This window comes from Pseudonaja textilis, chromosome 4, assembly GCF_049901715.1.
Source record: "Pseudonaja textilis isolate UNSWEBS1 chromosome 4, rPseTex1.2, whole genome shotgun sequence".
Classification (NCBI taxonomy): Eukaryota; Metazoa; Chordata; class Lepidosauria; order Squamata; family Elapidae; genus Pseudonaja; species Pseudonaja textilis.
Window position 1 is genome coordinate 46,423,396 of NC_141993.1, and position 19,462 is coordinate 46,442,857.

The window sequence follows — 19,462 nt, forward strand, 5'->3', positions numbered from 1 at the left end:
AATTTCACCTTAGAAACCCTGGAATTAATCTAGTAAGGATTGGTATATTTCTGATATGTATCTGTTTCTCAGATCTGCTTCATCTTATCTCTGCATCGATTTTAATTATTATTTCAAAACAATATCAAGTGATGGGGATGAATAGGACAATGAACAATAGAGGTTGAAAAAAATAAAGTCTAGAAGCTGAATTTTTTTTCTTACTGTGGATCCTAAACTTAGACAGCAAATTAGGGGATTCAGTTTGTTTTGCATCTTACTTGGCAGGGAATGGTGAAAAATAACAGGACAGTTCCTCCCCATTGTCCCATTTATAGAAACCAACTGTTGTCTGCAGAAACCATTGTGATATATAGCATTTTAGTTCTTTTTTTCTTCTTCACTGTTTTTATATATGTAAAATAAATTAGGTATCTATTTCTAAACTGTAGTGTTTTCATATAAAATAGTAATATATAGGCATGTGAAAAAGTAGGGAGACTCTCACTTAAATTTCTGACATTTTCAAAATATTACAACTTATGAATGCTTAATTTTCATTTCAACAATACTGATAGCTAAAGGGGATATAAGATATTCCCTGTACCATTTACATTTGTAGTCCATTGTTTAATATAAATAAACATGAGTACAAATTTCATGTGCAGAAAAACTAAGTATTGTACATCCATATACAGTATCTCAAATACCTAAAATTAGAATCAACTACACCAGATTAGATGCAAATGATTAAAACATTAGAGAGGAAAGAAATGGTATATGAGTTAATTTTTTGTTGAATAAATGATTGCAGAGTCACATTATCATAAGTTTTTTTTAGTTACATTACCTTTATAAACTGTTTACAGATAAACTATTGATATATCCAGATATTTAAAAAATAAAAACTATATAATGTGAGCTTACTTCTCACATGATTGTAGTGATACTATTGTATTGCTATTTGGTTTTTATATGATACCATAGTTAATTTTTGGTTAATTGTAATGTTTTCTTTGGGTATAGTGAATTCTAGTCATACTGTAGGCACAAAGTAGCTGGGTGACCTTTGGCCAGTCATTCTCTCTCAGCCCTAGGAAGCAGCTAATGGCAAACTATTTCTGAAAAATCTTGCCAAGGAAATTGCAAGAGCTTGTCCGGGAAGTCAGCAGGATTCAAGACACACACAGAGATTTTTTTTTTCAAGTTCAAATTAAAATTTAAAAACAAAAAAGCTACTCTATTAAATACTAATTACTGCTTGCTTCATTTTTGTTGCTGTTGTTTTAAAACATCGGTCCTTTAAGATAAAAGGTGTCGGCCTCAGTCTCTAAAATCAGCCTAATTTGATCTTCTAAAATAAATGATAGTTAAAAATCAGAAAGCCAGTTCAGACTAAAGTGCACTTCACTAACTGAAAAAGTTGACTCTTAAAAGTTTTGGAGATTGGAGCCATTGAAGAAAATTTAATGTTTTTAAGCATTTGAAAAAAGTCAAGGCTTACTGGTTGTCTTTTTTCTTTCCTTTTGTATGTAGAATCGGGAAGCAATTCATTTCTTTATCAGGTTTATGAACAGAAAAACAAAAAAGAATATAGCATACTTATACACCCACCAAGTTATTCCAATTTTAAGGTAAATAACATTATGCAAGCCATATCAAAACAATATGAAGTAGTAAGCCTAAGAAATCAAGGTCAGGAGAGAAAAGAAAAGGAATTCTAAATAAAACTATGCACCAACATCATTCACTTCATCTTTGCATACCTTTCTACACTTCAATCAATTTTTTGTTCCTTTATACATTTGTTTCAATCTTTATTAAGACCTCATCCGGCTAACCAAAGCAGGAAGTATACTACAAAGGCAACCAACGCACACTTTCACTCCGACCATGTTTTTGCAATTGAATGCAAGCTTGGATCTCTAAACTAAGCACTATCTTGCAGATAAATGTACCATTGTTCTCACAAACTAGAATCTGAATGCAATACACTGACACTCAGTGTCAGATAAGGATAATTAAAGAGAATGCTTCAAAATAAATCAAAGGGCACAAAGAAGGTTAAGAATTTTGAAACAAAAATATGTATAAAAAAATAGTCTGGAGGAAAGGGACTAAGATTTTTGTAACGGATTCTACCACGACGAGGATTATATACAGAAATGTAGGTCATATGAATTTATCCAATGTTGGCTATTTTAAACCTACTTTATTTTTAAAATAAAAACATGTCAATCTATGGGACAATCTATGGGTTTTTTCAACTCTGTTGCTACTGTTTGAGGTTCAGATACCAATATCTTCTAATCAGATTATTGTTCCAGAATTTTCAGGCTTCTTGGCAGTAATTCCAGTGCAAGCATTTCAACCTTGTGATTTCTTCTTTAAAATTAATATTTCTAAAAACCAGATTAATTTAAATGAAATGGATTCACAAGGGACTTGCTGTTAAGAGTTTGTGGCATATTCCTAAAAGGAAAAAAAAATCTCAAGTCTAACATTTCATTTTACAAATCTATTAATCAAATTAAATAGTATCCTACAAATAAGACCTCCGCTGCTGAAGGAAAAACAGGTGAACAAAATTCTTCAAATGATGACCAATACACATATATCGAAAATCACTATTGTGATTTTACCTCATTTAAAATATATAAACTAAGTTCAAAGCAAACATGGGAGGGACAAAATGAGTTAGATAAATATCAAATTGCCATCTAAAGAAACTAGTAGGTTTGTTATAGCAAATGTGCTAGTTGAACTCTTCCAGAGTATTTGAAACCTACTTTCAAAGGAAAATTAAGGAAATTAGGCAATAATTTGCATACTATAATTTAAATCTGCATTCATATTTTAATTGACTACATTAGGGAAATATCCCATTCAACAAGAAAAAGTAGATTTATAAACTGCTTTCAAATGGATTATGTGACAATAAAACTGTAATTTTCAAGTGTTAAGCAAACATATTTTTAAAAAAGTGTTCCTTCAATCTTTATGGGGTAAGTTCAAATATGGAGGTTTTAGTACCCATTCCATAACTAAATAATAGACCCAAGTACCATTTCTATCGAAATATCCCATCCCCTTTTCTAAATGTCAAAACTTAAAATAATAAAATTTATATAAGCTAAGTTGAGGGATAAATGTCACAGTGTTCCTATTAATATATTGGAGCAAGCAATAAAGAATCTTGTGAACTTTAAGAATATATTACTGTGGCATGAGATTTTATCTTGCCTACACAAACGTATGCCAAGTTAAACTATTAGTCATTGTTAGAGTTTACATTATTTTGTCATCATGTAATCATAAACCTTAGTATATTCTTCCAAATTAGAGCACTTTTTACAAATTTGCTAATATCATTAAAGTAAATCAAATATGATAAAAATATGAAGAAAAATGATAGTTCTGAGTTTATAAGATGATGACTTTAAAAAGTGAAGGTTCTCACAGTAGATTGAATTGAAAAAGAACTAAATTCATTATCACTTAATCATCAAAGCAAAGAAAGAATGGACATGTCAACATACACTAAATGTGCTATTTCATTTATATGATCGTCATTATTGTACAATTGCTTAGACAATGTAAACGGCTATCTATTTTACTTGTGTGTGTGTGTTTTCTTATGTTTTCGTGGGTATTTATATGTATGGTATTTAGCTTTGTTTGGGTATTTTCCCACGTCTTTATAGTTGTGTATAGCTTTTAAAGTTGTAGTAATGTTTTGGCAGAATCTCTTCTGCCATCATCAGGCTTGTGTATTGAGTTCATCTTAGTCATGTGTGTCGGGCTTTGGCAGCCGTTTCTGTTTTAAATTTGGTGCTAGCCTTGTGCTTTGTTAGAATGGTTTTTTTCTTCATCCTGATTGGTTGGGAGTCTTGGTCTGTTTTGGCAGATGAGATTCTGCCGAAACAGCACTACAACTTTAAAAGCACAACTATAAAGATGTGGAAAAATACCCGAACAAAGCTAAATAACATACATACATACATACATACATACATACATACATACATACATTATTTTTACAGTTTTTCATTTTGGATCAAACTCAACAAATTGCTGATGAATTTGTTTATTACTTTGTCCCCCACTAGTAAGGAAAGATATTAATTTACTTCTTCCAGAAATATCTACAAACAAAACTTTGGGTGTCATATTGGGCAATTTCATTCCATTAGCCATACAATTTAGACACTTCAAAAATGAAAGCTGAATCCCAATGTTTTCAATTCAGGTTAATGGGACTAAATCTAAAAGTTATAAATTATGCATTGAGAATATTTTCTTCTGAAGCTGCTAATCCCTCAAAACAGGATACAAGAATTATATGGTTCATCTTTTGCTGATGCAGTAGTAAATATATTGAGATCGTTACAAGTATATTTATCAAAACCTTAGATACCCAAGGCTATGTAATACTCTTCAGGAAGTAAGATACATGATTTGGGGAGTTTAATAATTATTGTTTTTGAACTATTCCTAACTAATCTACTGCCTAATATTAAAGTAATTTGTTTCTATGAATAAAGAATGAATAGAATAGAATAGAATAGAATAGAATAGAATAGAATAGAATAGAATAGAATAGAATAGGAATACTTTATTGGCCAAGTGTGATTGGACACACAAGGAATTTGTCTTGGTGTAAATACTGCCGGTATACATAAAGAAAAGGTACATTCATTAAGAATCAAGAATCATAACGTACAACACTTAATTATAGTCATAGGGTACAATCAACAATCAAATCATACTAGGAAACAGTCAAGTTGGGGGGATGGGTAATAAGGAGTGGTGAGAAGATTAACAGTAATAGTAGTGTACACTTTTTAAATAGTTGAACAGCGTTGAGGGAATTAGTTATTTAGCAGAGTGATGGCTTTCGGGAAAAAACTGTTCTTGTATCTAGTTCTTTTGATATGCAGTGCTCTATAGCATCATTTTGAGGGAAGGAGTTGAAACAGTTTATGTCCGGGATGTGAGGGGTCTGTAAATATTTTCACAGCCCTCTTTTTGACTTGTGCAGTACACAGGTCCTCAACTGAAGGCGTGTGGGTAGTAATTGTTTTTTCTGCAGTCCTAATTATGCTCTGAAGTCTGTTTCTGTCCTGTTGAGTTGCAGAACCAAACCAGACAGTTATAGAGGTGCAGATGATAGACTCGATAATTCCTTTGTAGAACTGTATCAGCAATTCCTTGGGCAGTTTGAGCTTTCTGAGTTGGTGCAGGAAGAACAATCTTTGTTGTGCTTTTTTTATGACGTTTTTGATGTTAGGTGTACATTTTAGGCCATGTAATATAGTAGAACCTAGAAATTTAAAAGTCTCTACTGTTGATACTGTGTTGTCTACTACTGTAAGAGGTGGTAGTATGGGAGGGTTTTTTCTAAAGTCTACCATTTCTACGGTTTTGAGTGTTCAGTTCCAGATTGTACCACGAGGCAAGTTGTATAACCTCCTGTCTGTATGCAGATTCATCGTTGTGTCGAATGAGACCAATCACTGTTGTGTCATCAGCAAACTTCAGTATTTCAACAGGTGGATTATTTGAGATACAGTCATTGGTATATAAGGAGAAGTGGAGATAGCACACAGCCTTGAGGGGGGCCCTGTGCTGATTGTACATCGGATGTAATTCCGCCTAGCTTCACCTGCTGCTTCCTATCTGTTAGGAAGCTTATGATCCACTTACAAGTGTGTTCAGGTACCACTAGTTGGTTTAATTTACTTAGAAGAGTGTCTGGAATGATGGTATTGAATACTGAACTGAAGTCTACAAAGAGGACCCTTGCATAGGTATTTGGAGATTCAAAGTGTTGTAGGATGTAACGCAGAGCCATGTTAACAGCATCATCTGTCGATCTATTTGCTCGGTATGCAAACTGTAAGGGATCTAACAGCAGATCCGTGATGGTTTTCAGGTGGGACAGTACAAGCCTTTCAAAGATTTTCATAACTACAGATGTTAGAGCAACTGGTCTGTAGTCATTCAGTTAATATATTCAGTTAATATTCTCCACAATAGTTTTAACATTTAACTCTGTATTCTTCCCAAAACTATGACCTTTCCAAAAGATTGGTTTTTTTAAAAGAAAAAAAAGTATTTATCATAATTTTTTCTTTGGATTTAATTTTCAGCCTTAAGGGAGGAAGAAACATTTTCACCACAAAGCCACATTCAAAGCAGTTTATTTTAACACACATTTCAGCACCTCATATACTGATTCCATCATATGACTTGCTACTGAATGATAAAATCTCATAAGTAAAGAAGTTTGGGTATAGAAAGCCATATATTTCATGCCTAAGCAAGTTTTAAAGTTTTCTTTAAGCTTTCTCACATGTTCCTATCTGCCTAATAAATTTTGTTATTGCATATTACACATGACTACATTGCTATAACTTAATGTTGTTGTATGAAATTTATAAAATTGAATTTTTATATTTTCTTAAGATATTAATAATGTAAATATGTTTCCTGGGATGTAAATTCAAGAAGAGGTAGTCAGAAACAGTAAAGCTTTAAAACAACTGCATTCATTACATCCAATCCTCAGCAATTTTTTTGCAATCAATTTTTGCAAAATTGACTTCAAGAGAACTAACTTCCAAACCAAGCATGTTTTAAAATGCAGTATAAGATTATGTTGCTGTTATTATTTTTTTTAAAAAAAGCATACTTCACTGATATCAATACATAAGATGTAGAATTCTTATGGGTAGACTCCAATTCACATGACCTTGCTGTGCCAGAGTTGTATAAAACGAACACAGAGATCTTTTTGGAAACCAATAATATATGAAAAAGCAATATATTGTAGGGGATGCCACAACATGTGACATTATGTCTTGATGCTTTAGTTATGCCACAATTTTGGGAGGTGGGTTGCTTAGTGGGAAACCACCTCCAGTGAAGCGTGGAACTCTGGCTCTTTGTCCTGAGAAGTCATGTTCTATGTTACTCAAGGCTTTCTCTTTTTCCCTTGGAGATGAAGAAAAACAAAAGAGAAAGGAAATAAAGAAATCAGATGTATATTCATAATGGCAAATATTCTATCAAAAGATCATTTAAAATATGTTGATGAAATACATTAATTTTTTAAGCACCCACAATTAGACATCTGTTTGAATCTAATTAAGTAACTGCTGATTGAAATGTATTAAAAATTGGGAATGAATCACTCTCCTACTGTTAACCCCTTGAAATCATTTCTCATTAGAAGCTGAATAATGGTAAGTTAATTGTAAACTTTGTAATTCAGAAATTCTAATCTTAATACCACTTTCAAAATAAGTATTTTTTTTTTCAAATGATCATAAAGCACAAAACAGAATGCGTGTGTGTGTAACACATTTTGTATTAATTTCATGTGTTCCTTTAGACAAAACCAAGACTATGTATATAATTCTAAACTGTTATGTTCTCCATAATATATACCATAGGATGAATAAATACAGCTTAAATTTACCAGGCTAAAGAGAAAAAAACAATTTGAATGTTTATTCAGCCATTTAATGAGTACTAAGTAGAGCAATGTAAGGAACCAATTTTTGTACATAGAGATGCATGACTGCACAAATGCTACAGAATGTTCTGTGAAATTCATTAAACCAATGAAAAATTATATGACCTTAATATAAAAGCTGTGAGACTAAAACTGAATTCAACATGCAGCCAGCTAAGTTAAAAAAAAAAAACTATATTGTTTTCTGCATAGTGTTCCAATAAAACTTAAATCACTTCCTAACAGCCAAAATATCTCTCATGATTTTAAATAAACTTGCATAATATTGAAAAATTAGAGACTGCTTGTGTGTAATATGCAAACATGCATGTCCAAGTAAAATCTTTATAAGTGGTCAATTAAATTGTATAGGGCAGTTGGTGTATTTTTCCATCTATAAGATGCCACCCTTGTATAGAACTTCCCCCACTTTCCTTACTCAAAATTCAAAAATCAATATTTTAAACATTAAATAGAAGACATTTAGCTTGCAAAGTAAGACATTTGCTTATTGGTACTGGGGGGTTTTTTCTACATTTTATGTAGCTGATGTCAGTAACATAAGGCTCATGATTGGAGGAAACCTGTTAGCTTGTTTCTGCAATCAGAAGTTTCACTCATGAGACTAGTTTGCAGAGAGAAGATATGGCAGTTCTCATAAATGTGGTTCTCTTCTTGGCCCCCCATATATAAGACGCCCCTCCATTTTTAGGTAAATATTTTAAAGAAAAAGTATCCTCTTATACATGGAAAAATAAGGTACTTTATTTTGCTATTTCTATCTGAAAACTGGTGCAATTAGAATATTTGGGGGAAAAAAACTACTGTAAACTTGTGAAATTATGCAATAAAATTAATCCTCAGCAATGGACAAAAAGGCACATCTCTGATTGCTTGCCAGCCAACATCCTCGTGCCTCTTTAATTGTCATGAAGAAATGAATCAGGGCTGATTCACACATTTTGAAACCACCTGTTCTGTTTATCACAAGAGTTGCAGAGAGCATCGGCCCTCTGCAAAGCAAAGTTCTGTGGTTTCTACCAAATTGTAGTATTTCTCTTATATTCTGAGTTTGAACTAAATAGTTAAAGTAGAAAACAGAAATATTCTCAGCAGAGAACATTTTGGAAGAATACTTTACTTTTTGTAATAGTGTCTACTTTTTGTAATACTTTCATTTGGTGAAAACTCAGTATTTGCAAATCTATACAAAAGATTGAAAAGTTGCTTAGTCTTACACCACAAGTGAATTCTGTAGATGCATAAAAATTCAAATGTAAATACATTCTCATCAATATAGATATGTAATGGTATTATAATTTGGAGTATGATAAAACAAATAAATAGATTAAAAACTGAGAGAGACAAGTGGGGCCTTTCACTTAAAATAACAGAAAATTCCAGTTGTGGCCAATCTCAATTATCTAATCTGGAGAATATGTGTCACCTATTCCACATAGGTAACTTGAAAAGTGCTGCCCCTATCAGACTTCAACTAGTCATTTTTTATTCAATACTATTCTTGTAATTGTTCTTACTACAATTACTAATGCTTCTTACCTGTTTTCCTGCTCCTTGCGTTTTTGAGTGAGGTATTTCTTCTTTATATTCAGAAGTTCATTTGCAAGTCTTTCAATCTCATATTTGTATTCTTGACTTTGTGATTCATACATATTCAACTCAGAAGATAAAACCTTAAAAAGTCAAAATAAAACCTATTATAGTGCACCAAATCAGTGATTTGCCTTTGTGCTATTTTAAGTTCTTAAACACAAAGCCATCCTTGGAACAAGGAGAATCTTGATTGTCTTAGCCATGCTCTCTTTTAGCATCACTTTATGCAGGGAATGCTGCCTACACCAATAGATTGGGAAAAACAAAAAAGGGAAAAGAAAGAATAAAATTACTCCCATAGAGATGCTCACTCACTCCTAACTTTGGCCATCCTAATTAGAAAAGCCTGAAGATATAAGATAACTTCTTAATAAACTCATTATTATTCATTGTCAGCATCTGCTTTTTTATAATATTTTATTCTGGCTTTTTATTATTTTACACAGAATTATAGAAAGTAGATTTTGGGTGGGACCTCTAATCACTTTCTATCCCTTAGACAGTTTCTGCAAACTAGTTATGAACAGAAGGAAAATAGTTTGACTCGTTTATTTGGAAATTAAAATGAAAAGGAAATTGAAAATCATATAAAATTCTAGTATTGTCTTCAATTGCCATAGAAGGATCTATATTACAGCAATGATTTATTAAATTAGTTTTTCATATCTTAATTCGATAAACATTTCACAAAATGCTACTCTTGACCCAATTATGAAACTCTCATTCAAGCTTTTAGTTAATTGAGTTAATGTGGTTTTTTGCTCCTGTATGAATGATAAGATTAAAACTATAGCAAACCAATGTAAACCTTCATCAATATTTATTTAAATGGTCAATGTGATTCATAAATATTATTCAAAACCTTCCTTCGTTTTACAGATTTTTGTTAAACTGAAGAAATTAGGACTGCAAGAGAAATTTGGATCAGACCAAAGATGAATCTAGAAATTTTCAGCTTTCAACTATGTACATCTAGACATTTCCTAAAATCCTACAAACAAGACATAAAGTATTATGCTTCTCCCAGGCAAAACCCCTTAATCAAGCATTCAAGAATCCAGGAACATCTAACAAGGAAGTTGTAGGAAAACTAAGACACCATTACAAATACTGCTGTGTAATAAAAGTAAATCCTATTTATACTGAAACCAAAGTTCATTAAGTTATACATCTTTCTCCAAGCTATGCAACAGCTTGGAAAAGACTCTCTTTTTGGTTAACAAAAGTGTTCTGAACTGAAATTATTCTGTTTTGAGCTTGAAAGTTCTGATTTGAACTCAAATATCTTTAGTAAGGTCAGAACAGTATCACAGTATTTCTTACGAGGCTGCAACAAAAAAGTAGTGAAATAGCAATATTCTTCTAGTATATATTATGAATTAAGATGTTCAGTCCAATCTCCAAATGTTTTTGTAAATTACAAAACTCTATGCTTCATTATTTATTAATTAGAAAGCTAGGAGAAATCACCTATGCCTTATTTACAAAGAGTTTGAAAAAAACAAACCCAAGCTTCTTACTTTAAGCTGTTTTGTCTTCTCCCTCAGTGTGTGTCGATATAGCTGTAATTGTTCTGCAGCTTCTGGCCCAGGCTGACGAGCTAAAATGTGTTTCAGTTCCACATACAATTTCTCCTTCTCCTAGAAGACACCATTCAATATAAATCAAAATATTATCCCTATTCTGTTTTAGAAAACAAGGGAGCAAATGTGACAGCATCAGAAAAGAAAAACAAGAATCAAAAAGTAAAGAAGGTAGTAAACAAACTTGTTTTACTTAAATATTTGGAGAATTCAAACTTATCACTGTTGTATAAATGAAACGGATTAATAATATCACCAGAGAATGAGGCTTCACTTCTTACTCGTGGGAATGTAGGAATTTACAAAAGTAAATTTATAAGTAATTTCAATTTCTTAGGCTGTAAAAAAAAATGTAGACTATTCCAAAGGTACTTTTTCGAGAGGCAACTGGACTAGGAGCTTGCCCTTAGCTTACAAAGCTTCTTCTCCCTACCTCTGTCAAAGGGTGTTACAGTATATGTCTTATGACAAACATAGGACATTTTTGCCCCGGCCTATGCTTATTTATAGTTCAGTATCAGTTACTGACCTATAATGATAAAAATGAGGAAATGGCTATTTGGAGCCATTGGGGTATTATGTTATTGGAAGAGTCAGTTATTATCTCTTCAAGACCTTACAATCTATGACCACAAGAATCGGTGTAGCTAAAAAAGTGTATTGATGTATTCCTTTTTTCCCCCTGTCATTCTGCTTCCTCTTTCTCGATAACATTTTTAATCTTGTCACTTCCTTCTGCCTTTATTCACAATGATGCATGCATTGACCACTTACTTCCTGAGTCTGTAGTTAGGTACATGCTAGGTTTTGCCTATGCCTATGAATATTTCTTCAGTAAATCTTCTTATTCAGGTTAAGGACTCAGTTCAAGAATGTTCATACATTCATACACATACCCAAACTCTTTCTGTCTAATAGTGTCAGCTCCTACAATTCATTAATTATCTTTTTTTTTTCAGGTCTGTAGGTATGAAGAAAGTATTTACTGCACATTCCAATATCAACATGTTAAAGTAATGAGCATATATGACATGCTCTGGCATGAAACACTTTCATTCATTATACATGATTCTAAAGGTTGGGTTTTTTTTTTTCATTTGGGTGGCACCAACTATGGACTGCTAAAAAAAAAACCAGTTTTTAATGTATATAATGAAATCTATAGCACATCTTAAGGAGATCAAGGAGTGATGGTTATAGAGTTTAATTTTTGGCCACGTCACCTCTTCACAAATTACAAGAAGCTGGAAATCTAGAGAGAAATATAGTCAATATGAATTTCCATATGACTATGGCAAATTGTTTTACAAGGTGATGTTTATTAAGAGAGATACTGTCTATTATTTTTAGTTAATCTGTTAAGATGTGGGGTTGCCCATTGGGAGAATAGAATTTTGTGGACATTTCCTCTTTTACCAAAACAGGAAAGTGGAAGCAACAGTCTTCAAACAGTGACTATTCACAAGTATTTGTATGGTGAAAATTTTGTTTTGAAATTAGCCTTAAGAATAAATAGGAAAAAAAGAGTTCTTTTGAGACTTACCCACAGCACAAGCTCAGAATTTTGGAGTCAGGGGAGATCAGGAAGGGGTAGAAAGAAGGTGCATCCTTCCTTTGAAAAGTGACTAAAGGAAATTACTTGGGGGATATATATATCCCTGCACAGTACCGTAACAGGCTTGTTACAAACCAAACTGCAACAAGTTAGAAAAGTTGTAACTCTAATTCATCCATCCATTCATTCATAGGAGCCATAGTGGTGCAATGGTTAGAATACGATATTGCAGGCTAACTGCCAAAAGCTAGGAGCTCAGTCCTGACCAGCTCAAAGTTCACTCAATATTCCATTCTTCTGAGATTGGTAAAATGAGGAAGCAGATTGTTGGGGGCAATATGTTGATGTTGTAAATCACCCAGAGAGTGCTGTAAAGCAATAGAATAGAATAGAATAGAATAGAATAGAATAGAATAGAATAGAATAGAATAGAATAGAATAGAATAGAATAGAAGTGCTATTGATATTGATATTGCTAGACAATATATCTGCCTTGCTCCTCTGAGCGCAGAAAGAACAATTATGTTAATGCTTTTCCCACTCAACAACCAGAAACTATCTGAAGTTCTCAGCAATTAGCTCATTAGCTGAAGAAACTATGTAACCTGTAATTATTCATATATACTTTTATCTACAAAGCTAGCTTGCAACCAGATTTGTTTCTAGAATGTATAGTTACAACTTAGTCATGCAAACATACTTAGAGAGAAAATGTTCAAGTCTTTCATTGAAAACAATTAATTACTTCACTATTAATACTGTTGTCTTCTGAACATTAAAAGGTAGCTAGGAAGGGAGTACTGAGGGTTTAAAGCCAATGCCTAATGAATTATCATTGGAACTGGGAGAATGGATTTCACAATATATATATAGGAGAAAAATGAGAATAAAATAATCACTTGGATAGGTCTGAGTACTGAACTCTACTGAGCATAACCATTCAGCTTATTTAAAATGCAAAACATTTCAGAAAAATGTAATCTTGATTTTAAAAAGGGAACACAAGAGGCAAAAACAAACCCAATTCCCGTATCTTCTTTGTGTTACCATTGTTATGCCCCATCCTTAGTTTAGGGCACATAAAGTAACAGAAAGCAAAGAGTGGTGTAAATGCTAGAACACACACTGCCTAATACTACTTCAAAGCTGTGAATCATTCCTATTCATTACAGTATGCAAATACATTCATTTTGGAAAATTAGCCACGATTAATTCCCTGTGTCAAAAAAGAAATCCCTCCTCACAAATCTTACAAATATACCATAAATGATTGGTGTCAACAACTATGGACACACATATGCCATTTATGTGGATAATTAATATTTTGGGGAAAAGATACATTTATTAAGTGCAATATGCTGAAATATCAGTGCATGATCTGTTTCAAAAATTTTATACTTATTTTGTTGTACTTCAATTTTCACCCCCCAAAAATGCAATCTCTTCAGTCTTACAAGCTTCAGTTTTACAAGAACAGTGGACAGACTGAATCTGACAGATGGTAGAATAAACATTCAAAATCATCTAAATAAATTCAGCAGCTAGAAGGACAAACATATAATGTGTCACCCAAACAGCCAACATATAAAATAAGAATCAGGAAATAATATTGGTAAGGATAATTTAAGTCATAAAGTAAATCAACAACATGATTAAGTGGCATAAAAGTTACAAATTTTTGTAATTTATATAGCATCAAAGCAAATACATGCATGAAATCTAATACCAATTTGATTAATCATTTGGCATAAACAACTTGATTGGCATAAACAACTTCTACTGCCAGTGTCCCAATCTATAATGTACTACACTTACAAACTCTGAAAGTAAAATTTTTAATAAGCATGTGGGCTTTGTCCTCTATAAATAAAAAATAAAAAAATGAACAGAAATATCTTCAGGCATTACTCAAAATTCCCTTTCTCGCAAGACTTGCAATAGATCAAGTAGGTCATCAAAATTGTCAGAAAGTTTGTGCTAATGTGCTTATCTGTAAGTATTTGTTTCTCAGTATATTATGTCCCAGGTACTGACAAAAGCATTGTTTATTATGCGTTTCACCTCTTTTTGTTCCAGAAAAGCACCAACAGAGTAGGGAATGCCTATAAACCTTTTGTGATAGGGTTAGCAATAGGGTTAGAAGTAAATATATACACCCCAGAGGAAGGTCATCAGCAAGCAGATGTCTTCCACCTGTAAGGTCTACATCATACTCAAAGAACAGCAAAATTCTAACCTATTGTTTTCCTGGTATATGACATATATGACACCGACTGGATATATAGAGATCATTTATTGGACTTGGGAATATGCAGCACAACACTTGGGTAGGCACCTGTATATTAACCACTAATTAATATAAATACATTTGTCATACTAAACATTCTTATGCTTGATTAGAAAAAATAACAGCAAGTTTTAAAGATATTTTATACTCACTTCATAAATTTGAGATTTACTTGGAGCTTTAATTTCAGGCTCCCTGATGGGTAATACCATTAAGGCATTACCTGCCTTTTGACCTTATCACTGAGCATCTTTTTCTGGAACTTCCAGAAATGTCATAAAATAATGATTACTATGAAGTAGAGTGGAAATGATGATGTTTTGTTTAAATAATTATTTTAAAAGATGTGACAAGGAGTTTTTGTGTATAGAACTCATCAAACTGAACCTAGAATGTTCTGGAAAACTTCCTACTGCTTTTCCTTCAGACCCTGTGGGACTTCTGGGAAGCAGTTTGGCAATAACTACAAGTAAATCCTCCAACATGAGCAGAATACTTTAAACTAATTATAATTCATAGGATTTGCTTCCAGAAACAGCCAAACCAACAGTCTCTAAAATGTCATGGTCCAAAGGGGGATCAGGATGTTCCAGAATTCTGTAAAGAGCTTCATGATCAAATTGGATAGTTTTACATCTCTCAAGATGAAAGCTGTTATTGAACTGATTATGTAGTAAATAAGCATTTGATATGCTTGCTAGAACTCTTAGTACTAGGTTATATACAAGTAATCCTCAACTTACAACCAGTCATTTAACGACTGTTCGAAGTTACAACAGTCTTAAAAAGGGTGCTTTACAATCTCTAAAACACTTTCAGCCTTCATAAAATGTCATGCTTCGACCCACTCCCTAGTTACGTAACTGCATTTCAGGAGCTTGGCAACTGGCTTATATGTATGACCAGTTGCAGCATCCCAGTCATATGACCAATTTATGACCTTTTTTATGGTTTCTGGCTTTTTTTTTGCCAGTTTGCAACAAAAAACTGCCTATTAAGGAGAATGAATTAAGAATGATGACCATGTAGAATGAAATTTCAGTTGTGCTTGTAAATGGAGGATTATCTGTATTTTTTTAGTTAACTGATTTTTCTCAAAGACACTATAAACCCTAGAAAAGCACTCTTAAATGTTTCAGCATATAGAGAAGGAGAAACAATATATCATTTTCATATATTGAGGCCCAAAAATGTTTAGGAACACTAAACTGAAAAAAAAATGTTCTCAATAAAAAGAATATATATTTTAGTGCATGCTGCATAAACAGAGATTTTAACAATGTACAAAAGAAATTTACAAAATGGGCTGAGAAGTTTGTAACTAGTTTACATCGTGAACAAGGAGGAATAAAAAATATTAGAATAAATTGAATAACAGATGCAGAAATATATTGTCATTATCTAATACAGAAGCAAATCCACAGAATATTTCAAGCACCCTGAGGAAAAACAAAATCAGTCTGCTGGGATTTTTCTAAAAAAGAATCCTGAATATTATTTATATAAATTATATGGGCAGGCAGTAGCAGAAATTCTTAACTCCTCTAAACTTCATTTAAGTAATAGTTAAGAAAAAGGCTGGAGGCTAGAAAGAAACAAGAACATCTTTGTAGTAAACTATTCCATTTCTACTGTTTTCCACTAAGGCTGTTCTTATTTTAAACACATTTGTTTCTTCATGAATTGTACACTTTTATTATCTTTCTTCTCTATACTCCTTCATTCATTTGTTCACTGGCATATACCCCACAAAGATATAGAACACATGCATACAGTACAGTGGTGGGCTTAAACATTTTTTACTACTGGTTCTGTGGGCATGGCTTGGTGGACGTGACTTGGTGGGCATGGCAGGGGAAGGATTCTGTAAGATCTCAATTTCCACCCCACTCCAGGAGAAGGATACTGTAAAATCCCCATTCTCTCCCCACGCCACTAACCTGCTTTCCAGTTCTCTTGTGCAGGGCAACAAAAGAATCACCTGGGATGCGGGAGGCAGAGAATAGAAGGGGGGCCGGACCAGTCAGAGGAGGTATTCTGAACTACTTAAAATTTCTGCTACTGGTTCTCCGAACTACTCAAAATTTCTACTACCAACAGGTAGAACCTGCTGAATACCCCCTCTGGTACACGTACATGCATATGTATGTTTCTGTATCTACATCTACAACTATATATGTGTCCACTGCTGTAATGTATTTAATAGGAGTTAAATTAAAAAGCATTATTAGTTTTATTTTATATGGATATATTTCTTATCAATTAACATTGTTGCACCCTTGTAAATTTTAGTGGTGACTGAATCACTTTCATGATGGAAAAACATTCTTTGTCACTTAAATCTGAACAAGAACTTGTCTCTGAAATGAACACAACATTTTTCTTGTAGGTTGAGCAACAGTAAATGTTTTGAGCTGCAAAATGGCACATATCAGCAAGCAATGACAACTTTTAACTATAATTTAAGAATATTTACTGCAGTACTATAGATGAATCTATTTCAACTCAGAAAGCAATACTCCAGCACTCTTGTGGAAGACTGTTTTAAAACCAGAGTCCTGCTTTTCTAGTGCAGTCTAACATTTACAATATAATACAAGAATGTATGAGAAATGATGTAAAAGAAATAAACTATGTTTAGTAGATAAGGATATTAGGTACATTACAATATAGGTGGTTTTGATTACATACATCATATATATTGGACAAGTCTTCTGGGTGAGATGCACTTAATTGTTATATTATTTTATATTTATAATAAATATATAACATAAAAACTCCCTTTTTATGACCCAGTAATCTTTTAATTAAAAATTTGTAGCAACGTGTTTTGTTTTAGCTAAGGCATTGCTACAACATGCTTAGAGAATCTACACAAAAACTCCTAACTCTTTTTCTCAGTCTCTGAGCTTATGCAAGCCATTCTGTTTCAAGGTACCTAGCTGTTTTTTAAAAAATTATTTATTTTATTTATTTATTTTTATCAATTGCTTACAAGATAATAGGTATAAGTAAAAACATAGTTATGAATACATGTATATATATAAGAAAAATAAAAAAAAGAAACAATAGGACAGGGACGGTAGGCATGTTGGTGCGCTTATGCATGCCCCCTACAGACCTCTTAGGAAACGGGTGAGGTCAATAGTAGACAGTCTAAGGTTAAAGTTTTTGGGGGTTGGGGAAGAAACCACAGAGTCAGGTAGAGTATTCCAGACATTGACCACTCTGTTACTGAAGTTGTATTTCCTGCAATCAAGTTTGGTGTGATTAACTTTGAGTTTGTATCTATTGTTTGCTCTTGTGTTGTTATGGTTGAAGCTGAAATATTCATTGACAGGACATTGCAATGTATGATTTTATATACTATACTTAGATCGGACTGAAGGCGGCATAGTTCTAGGTTTTCTAGGTCTAGAATTTCGAGTCTGGTGGCATAAGGTATTCTGCAACAAGTAGAGGAGTGGAGCACTCTTTTTGTGAAATATTTCTGGACTTTCTCAACTGTGTTAATATCAGATACGTAATGTGGGTTCCAGACTGATGAGCTGTATTCGAGTACTGGTCTAGCAAATGTTTTGTATTCTCTAGTTATTAGTGTAATATTACCAGAGAAAAAGCTACATAAGATTAGGTGAACAACTCTTAACACCTTTTTGGTTATGTAGTTACAGTGGGCTCTAGCACTTAGATCATTAGAGATGAGTACTCCAAGATCCTTGACAGAGTTTGGATCATCAACAAGGTCTTGGCTATTCAGCCTGTATTTTATTTTCGATTATTAACTTCAATAGCCAGACATTTTACATGGGACAATTCTTACAATTTCACTCCATGCTCACTTTGGATGTAAGATCATGAATCAAAACAGCCTTGGCTGCATTTTAAGATAGCATTTCTAGAAATTATCTACATTGCTTAGGATTTATCTATTTCTATTCCACTCTAGCAGATACAGCAGCATCCAACCATAATCAGAAATATTGGGTGAAACATCTGATTGCAAAAATACTACTATGGTATAATTACACCCTCAGATATTTTTATACAGTATGCATTATAGTGATGGTGAATAGACAGTTTTTAGAGTTTTTTCTGTTTGTTTGGGGGAATGTTTTGTTTTACAAATGATAGTCCTTTACATAGTATCATATTATTACAACAAGGTATATTCTTTTCCCTTTCTTTTTATATGAAATAGAGAGCAATGATTTTACTTTCTTCATGACACAGAGCTCTCTATAGAGCTACTCGTGGATGTCATGACTACTGTATTTTTCTGATTATAAGATGCTCCAAAGTATAAGACGCACCTAGCTTTTGTGGAGGAAAACAAGAAAATAAATCTGTCTCTGCCTCCCAGCAATTTGCCTCCTTGCAGCAAACAGCAAACAACCTGGTTAGCTTCAGCACAATCTGATTTAGTACAAGCAGCTGATTGTTGGTTGGATCTGCCTCCCGATGACCAGCTGTTTCAGGCTGCAGGGATCGCCATCACCTATTGCCACCTCCACATGCTGCATTTTTGGCCTTTGCAACCCATTTTTGGCCTCTGTGCACCCCATTTTCAGCCCATTCCAGGCAGCGGGGATTGGAACAGGCCAAAAATGGGGTGCGCAGAGACCAAAAGCAGGACGTGCAGAGGCCAAAAATGGGATGCAGTGACTGAAAATGGGGCACACAGAGGTGGCAATAGGCAATAGCGATCCCTGCAGCCTGAAATAGGTGATCATCGGGAGGCAGATCCAACTGACAATCAGCTGCTTGTGCCAATTAGGCTGTGCTAAAGCTGACCAGGCTGTTTGCTGTTTGCTGCAAGGAGGCAAATTGCTGGGAGCCAGAGACCGAAGGGTGGGGGCCAGCAAGTAAGCAGGTTTTTGCAACATTTGCTGCATAAGATGCACAGACATTTCCACCCACTTTTG

The 19,462-nt window shown here is 33.4% G+C and overlaps 1 protein-coding gene across 1 annotated transcript in view; it reads right to left on the reverse strand.

The window, feature by feature from the left end:
* Positions 1 to 6,166: 6,166 nt before the first annotated feature.
* CFAP58 (cilia and flagella associated protein 58) overlaps positions 6,167 to 19,462 on the reverse strand; it is a 60,291-nt gene continuing 46,995 nt past the window's right edge. The window contains exons 16-18 of the mRNA XM_087932778.1: positions 10,633 to 10,752; positions 9,059 to 9,192; positions 6,167 to 6,975 (exon numbers count right to left, since the gene is read on the reverse strand). Coding sequence (XP_087788904.1) covers positions 6,855 to 6,975; positions 9,059 to 9,192; positions 10,633 to 10,752 — 375 coding nt within the window. The 3' untranslated portion in view covers positions 6,167 to 6,854. The remainder of the gene's footprint in view (positions 6,976 to 9,058; positions 9,193 to 10,632; positions 10,753 to 19,462) is intronic.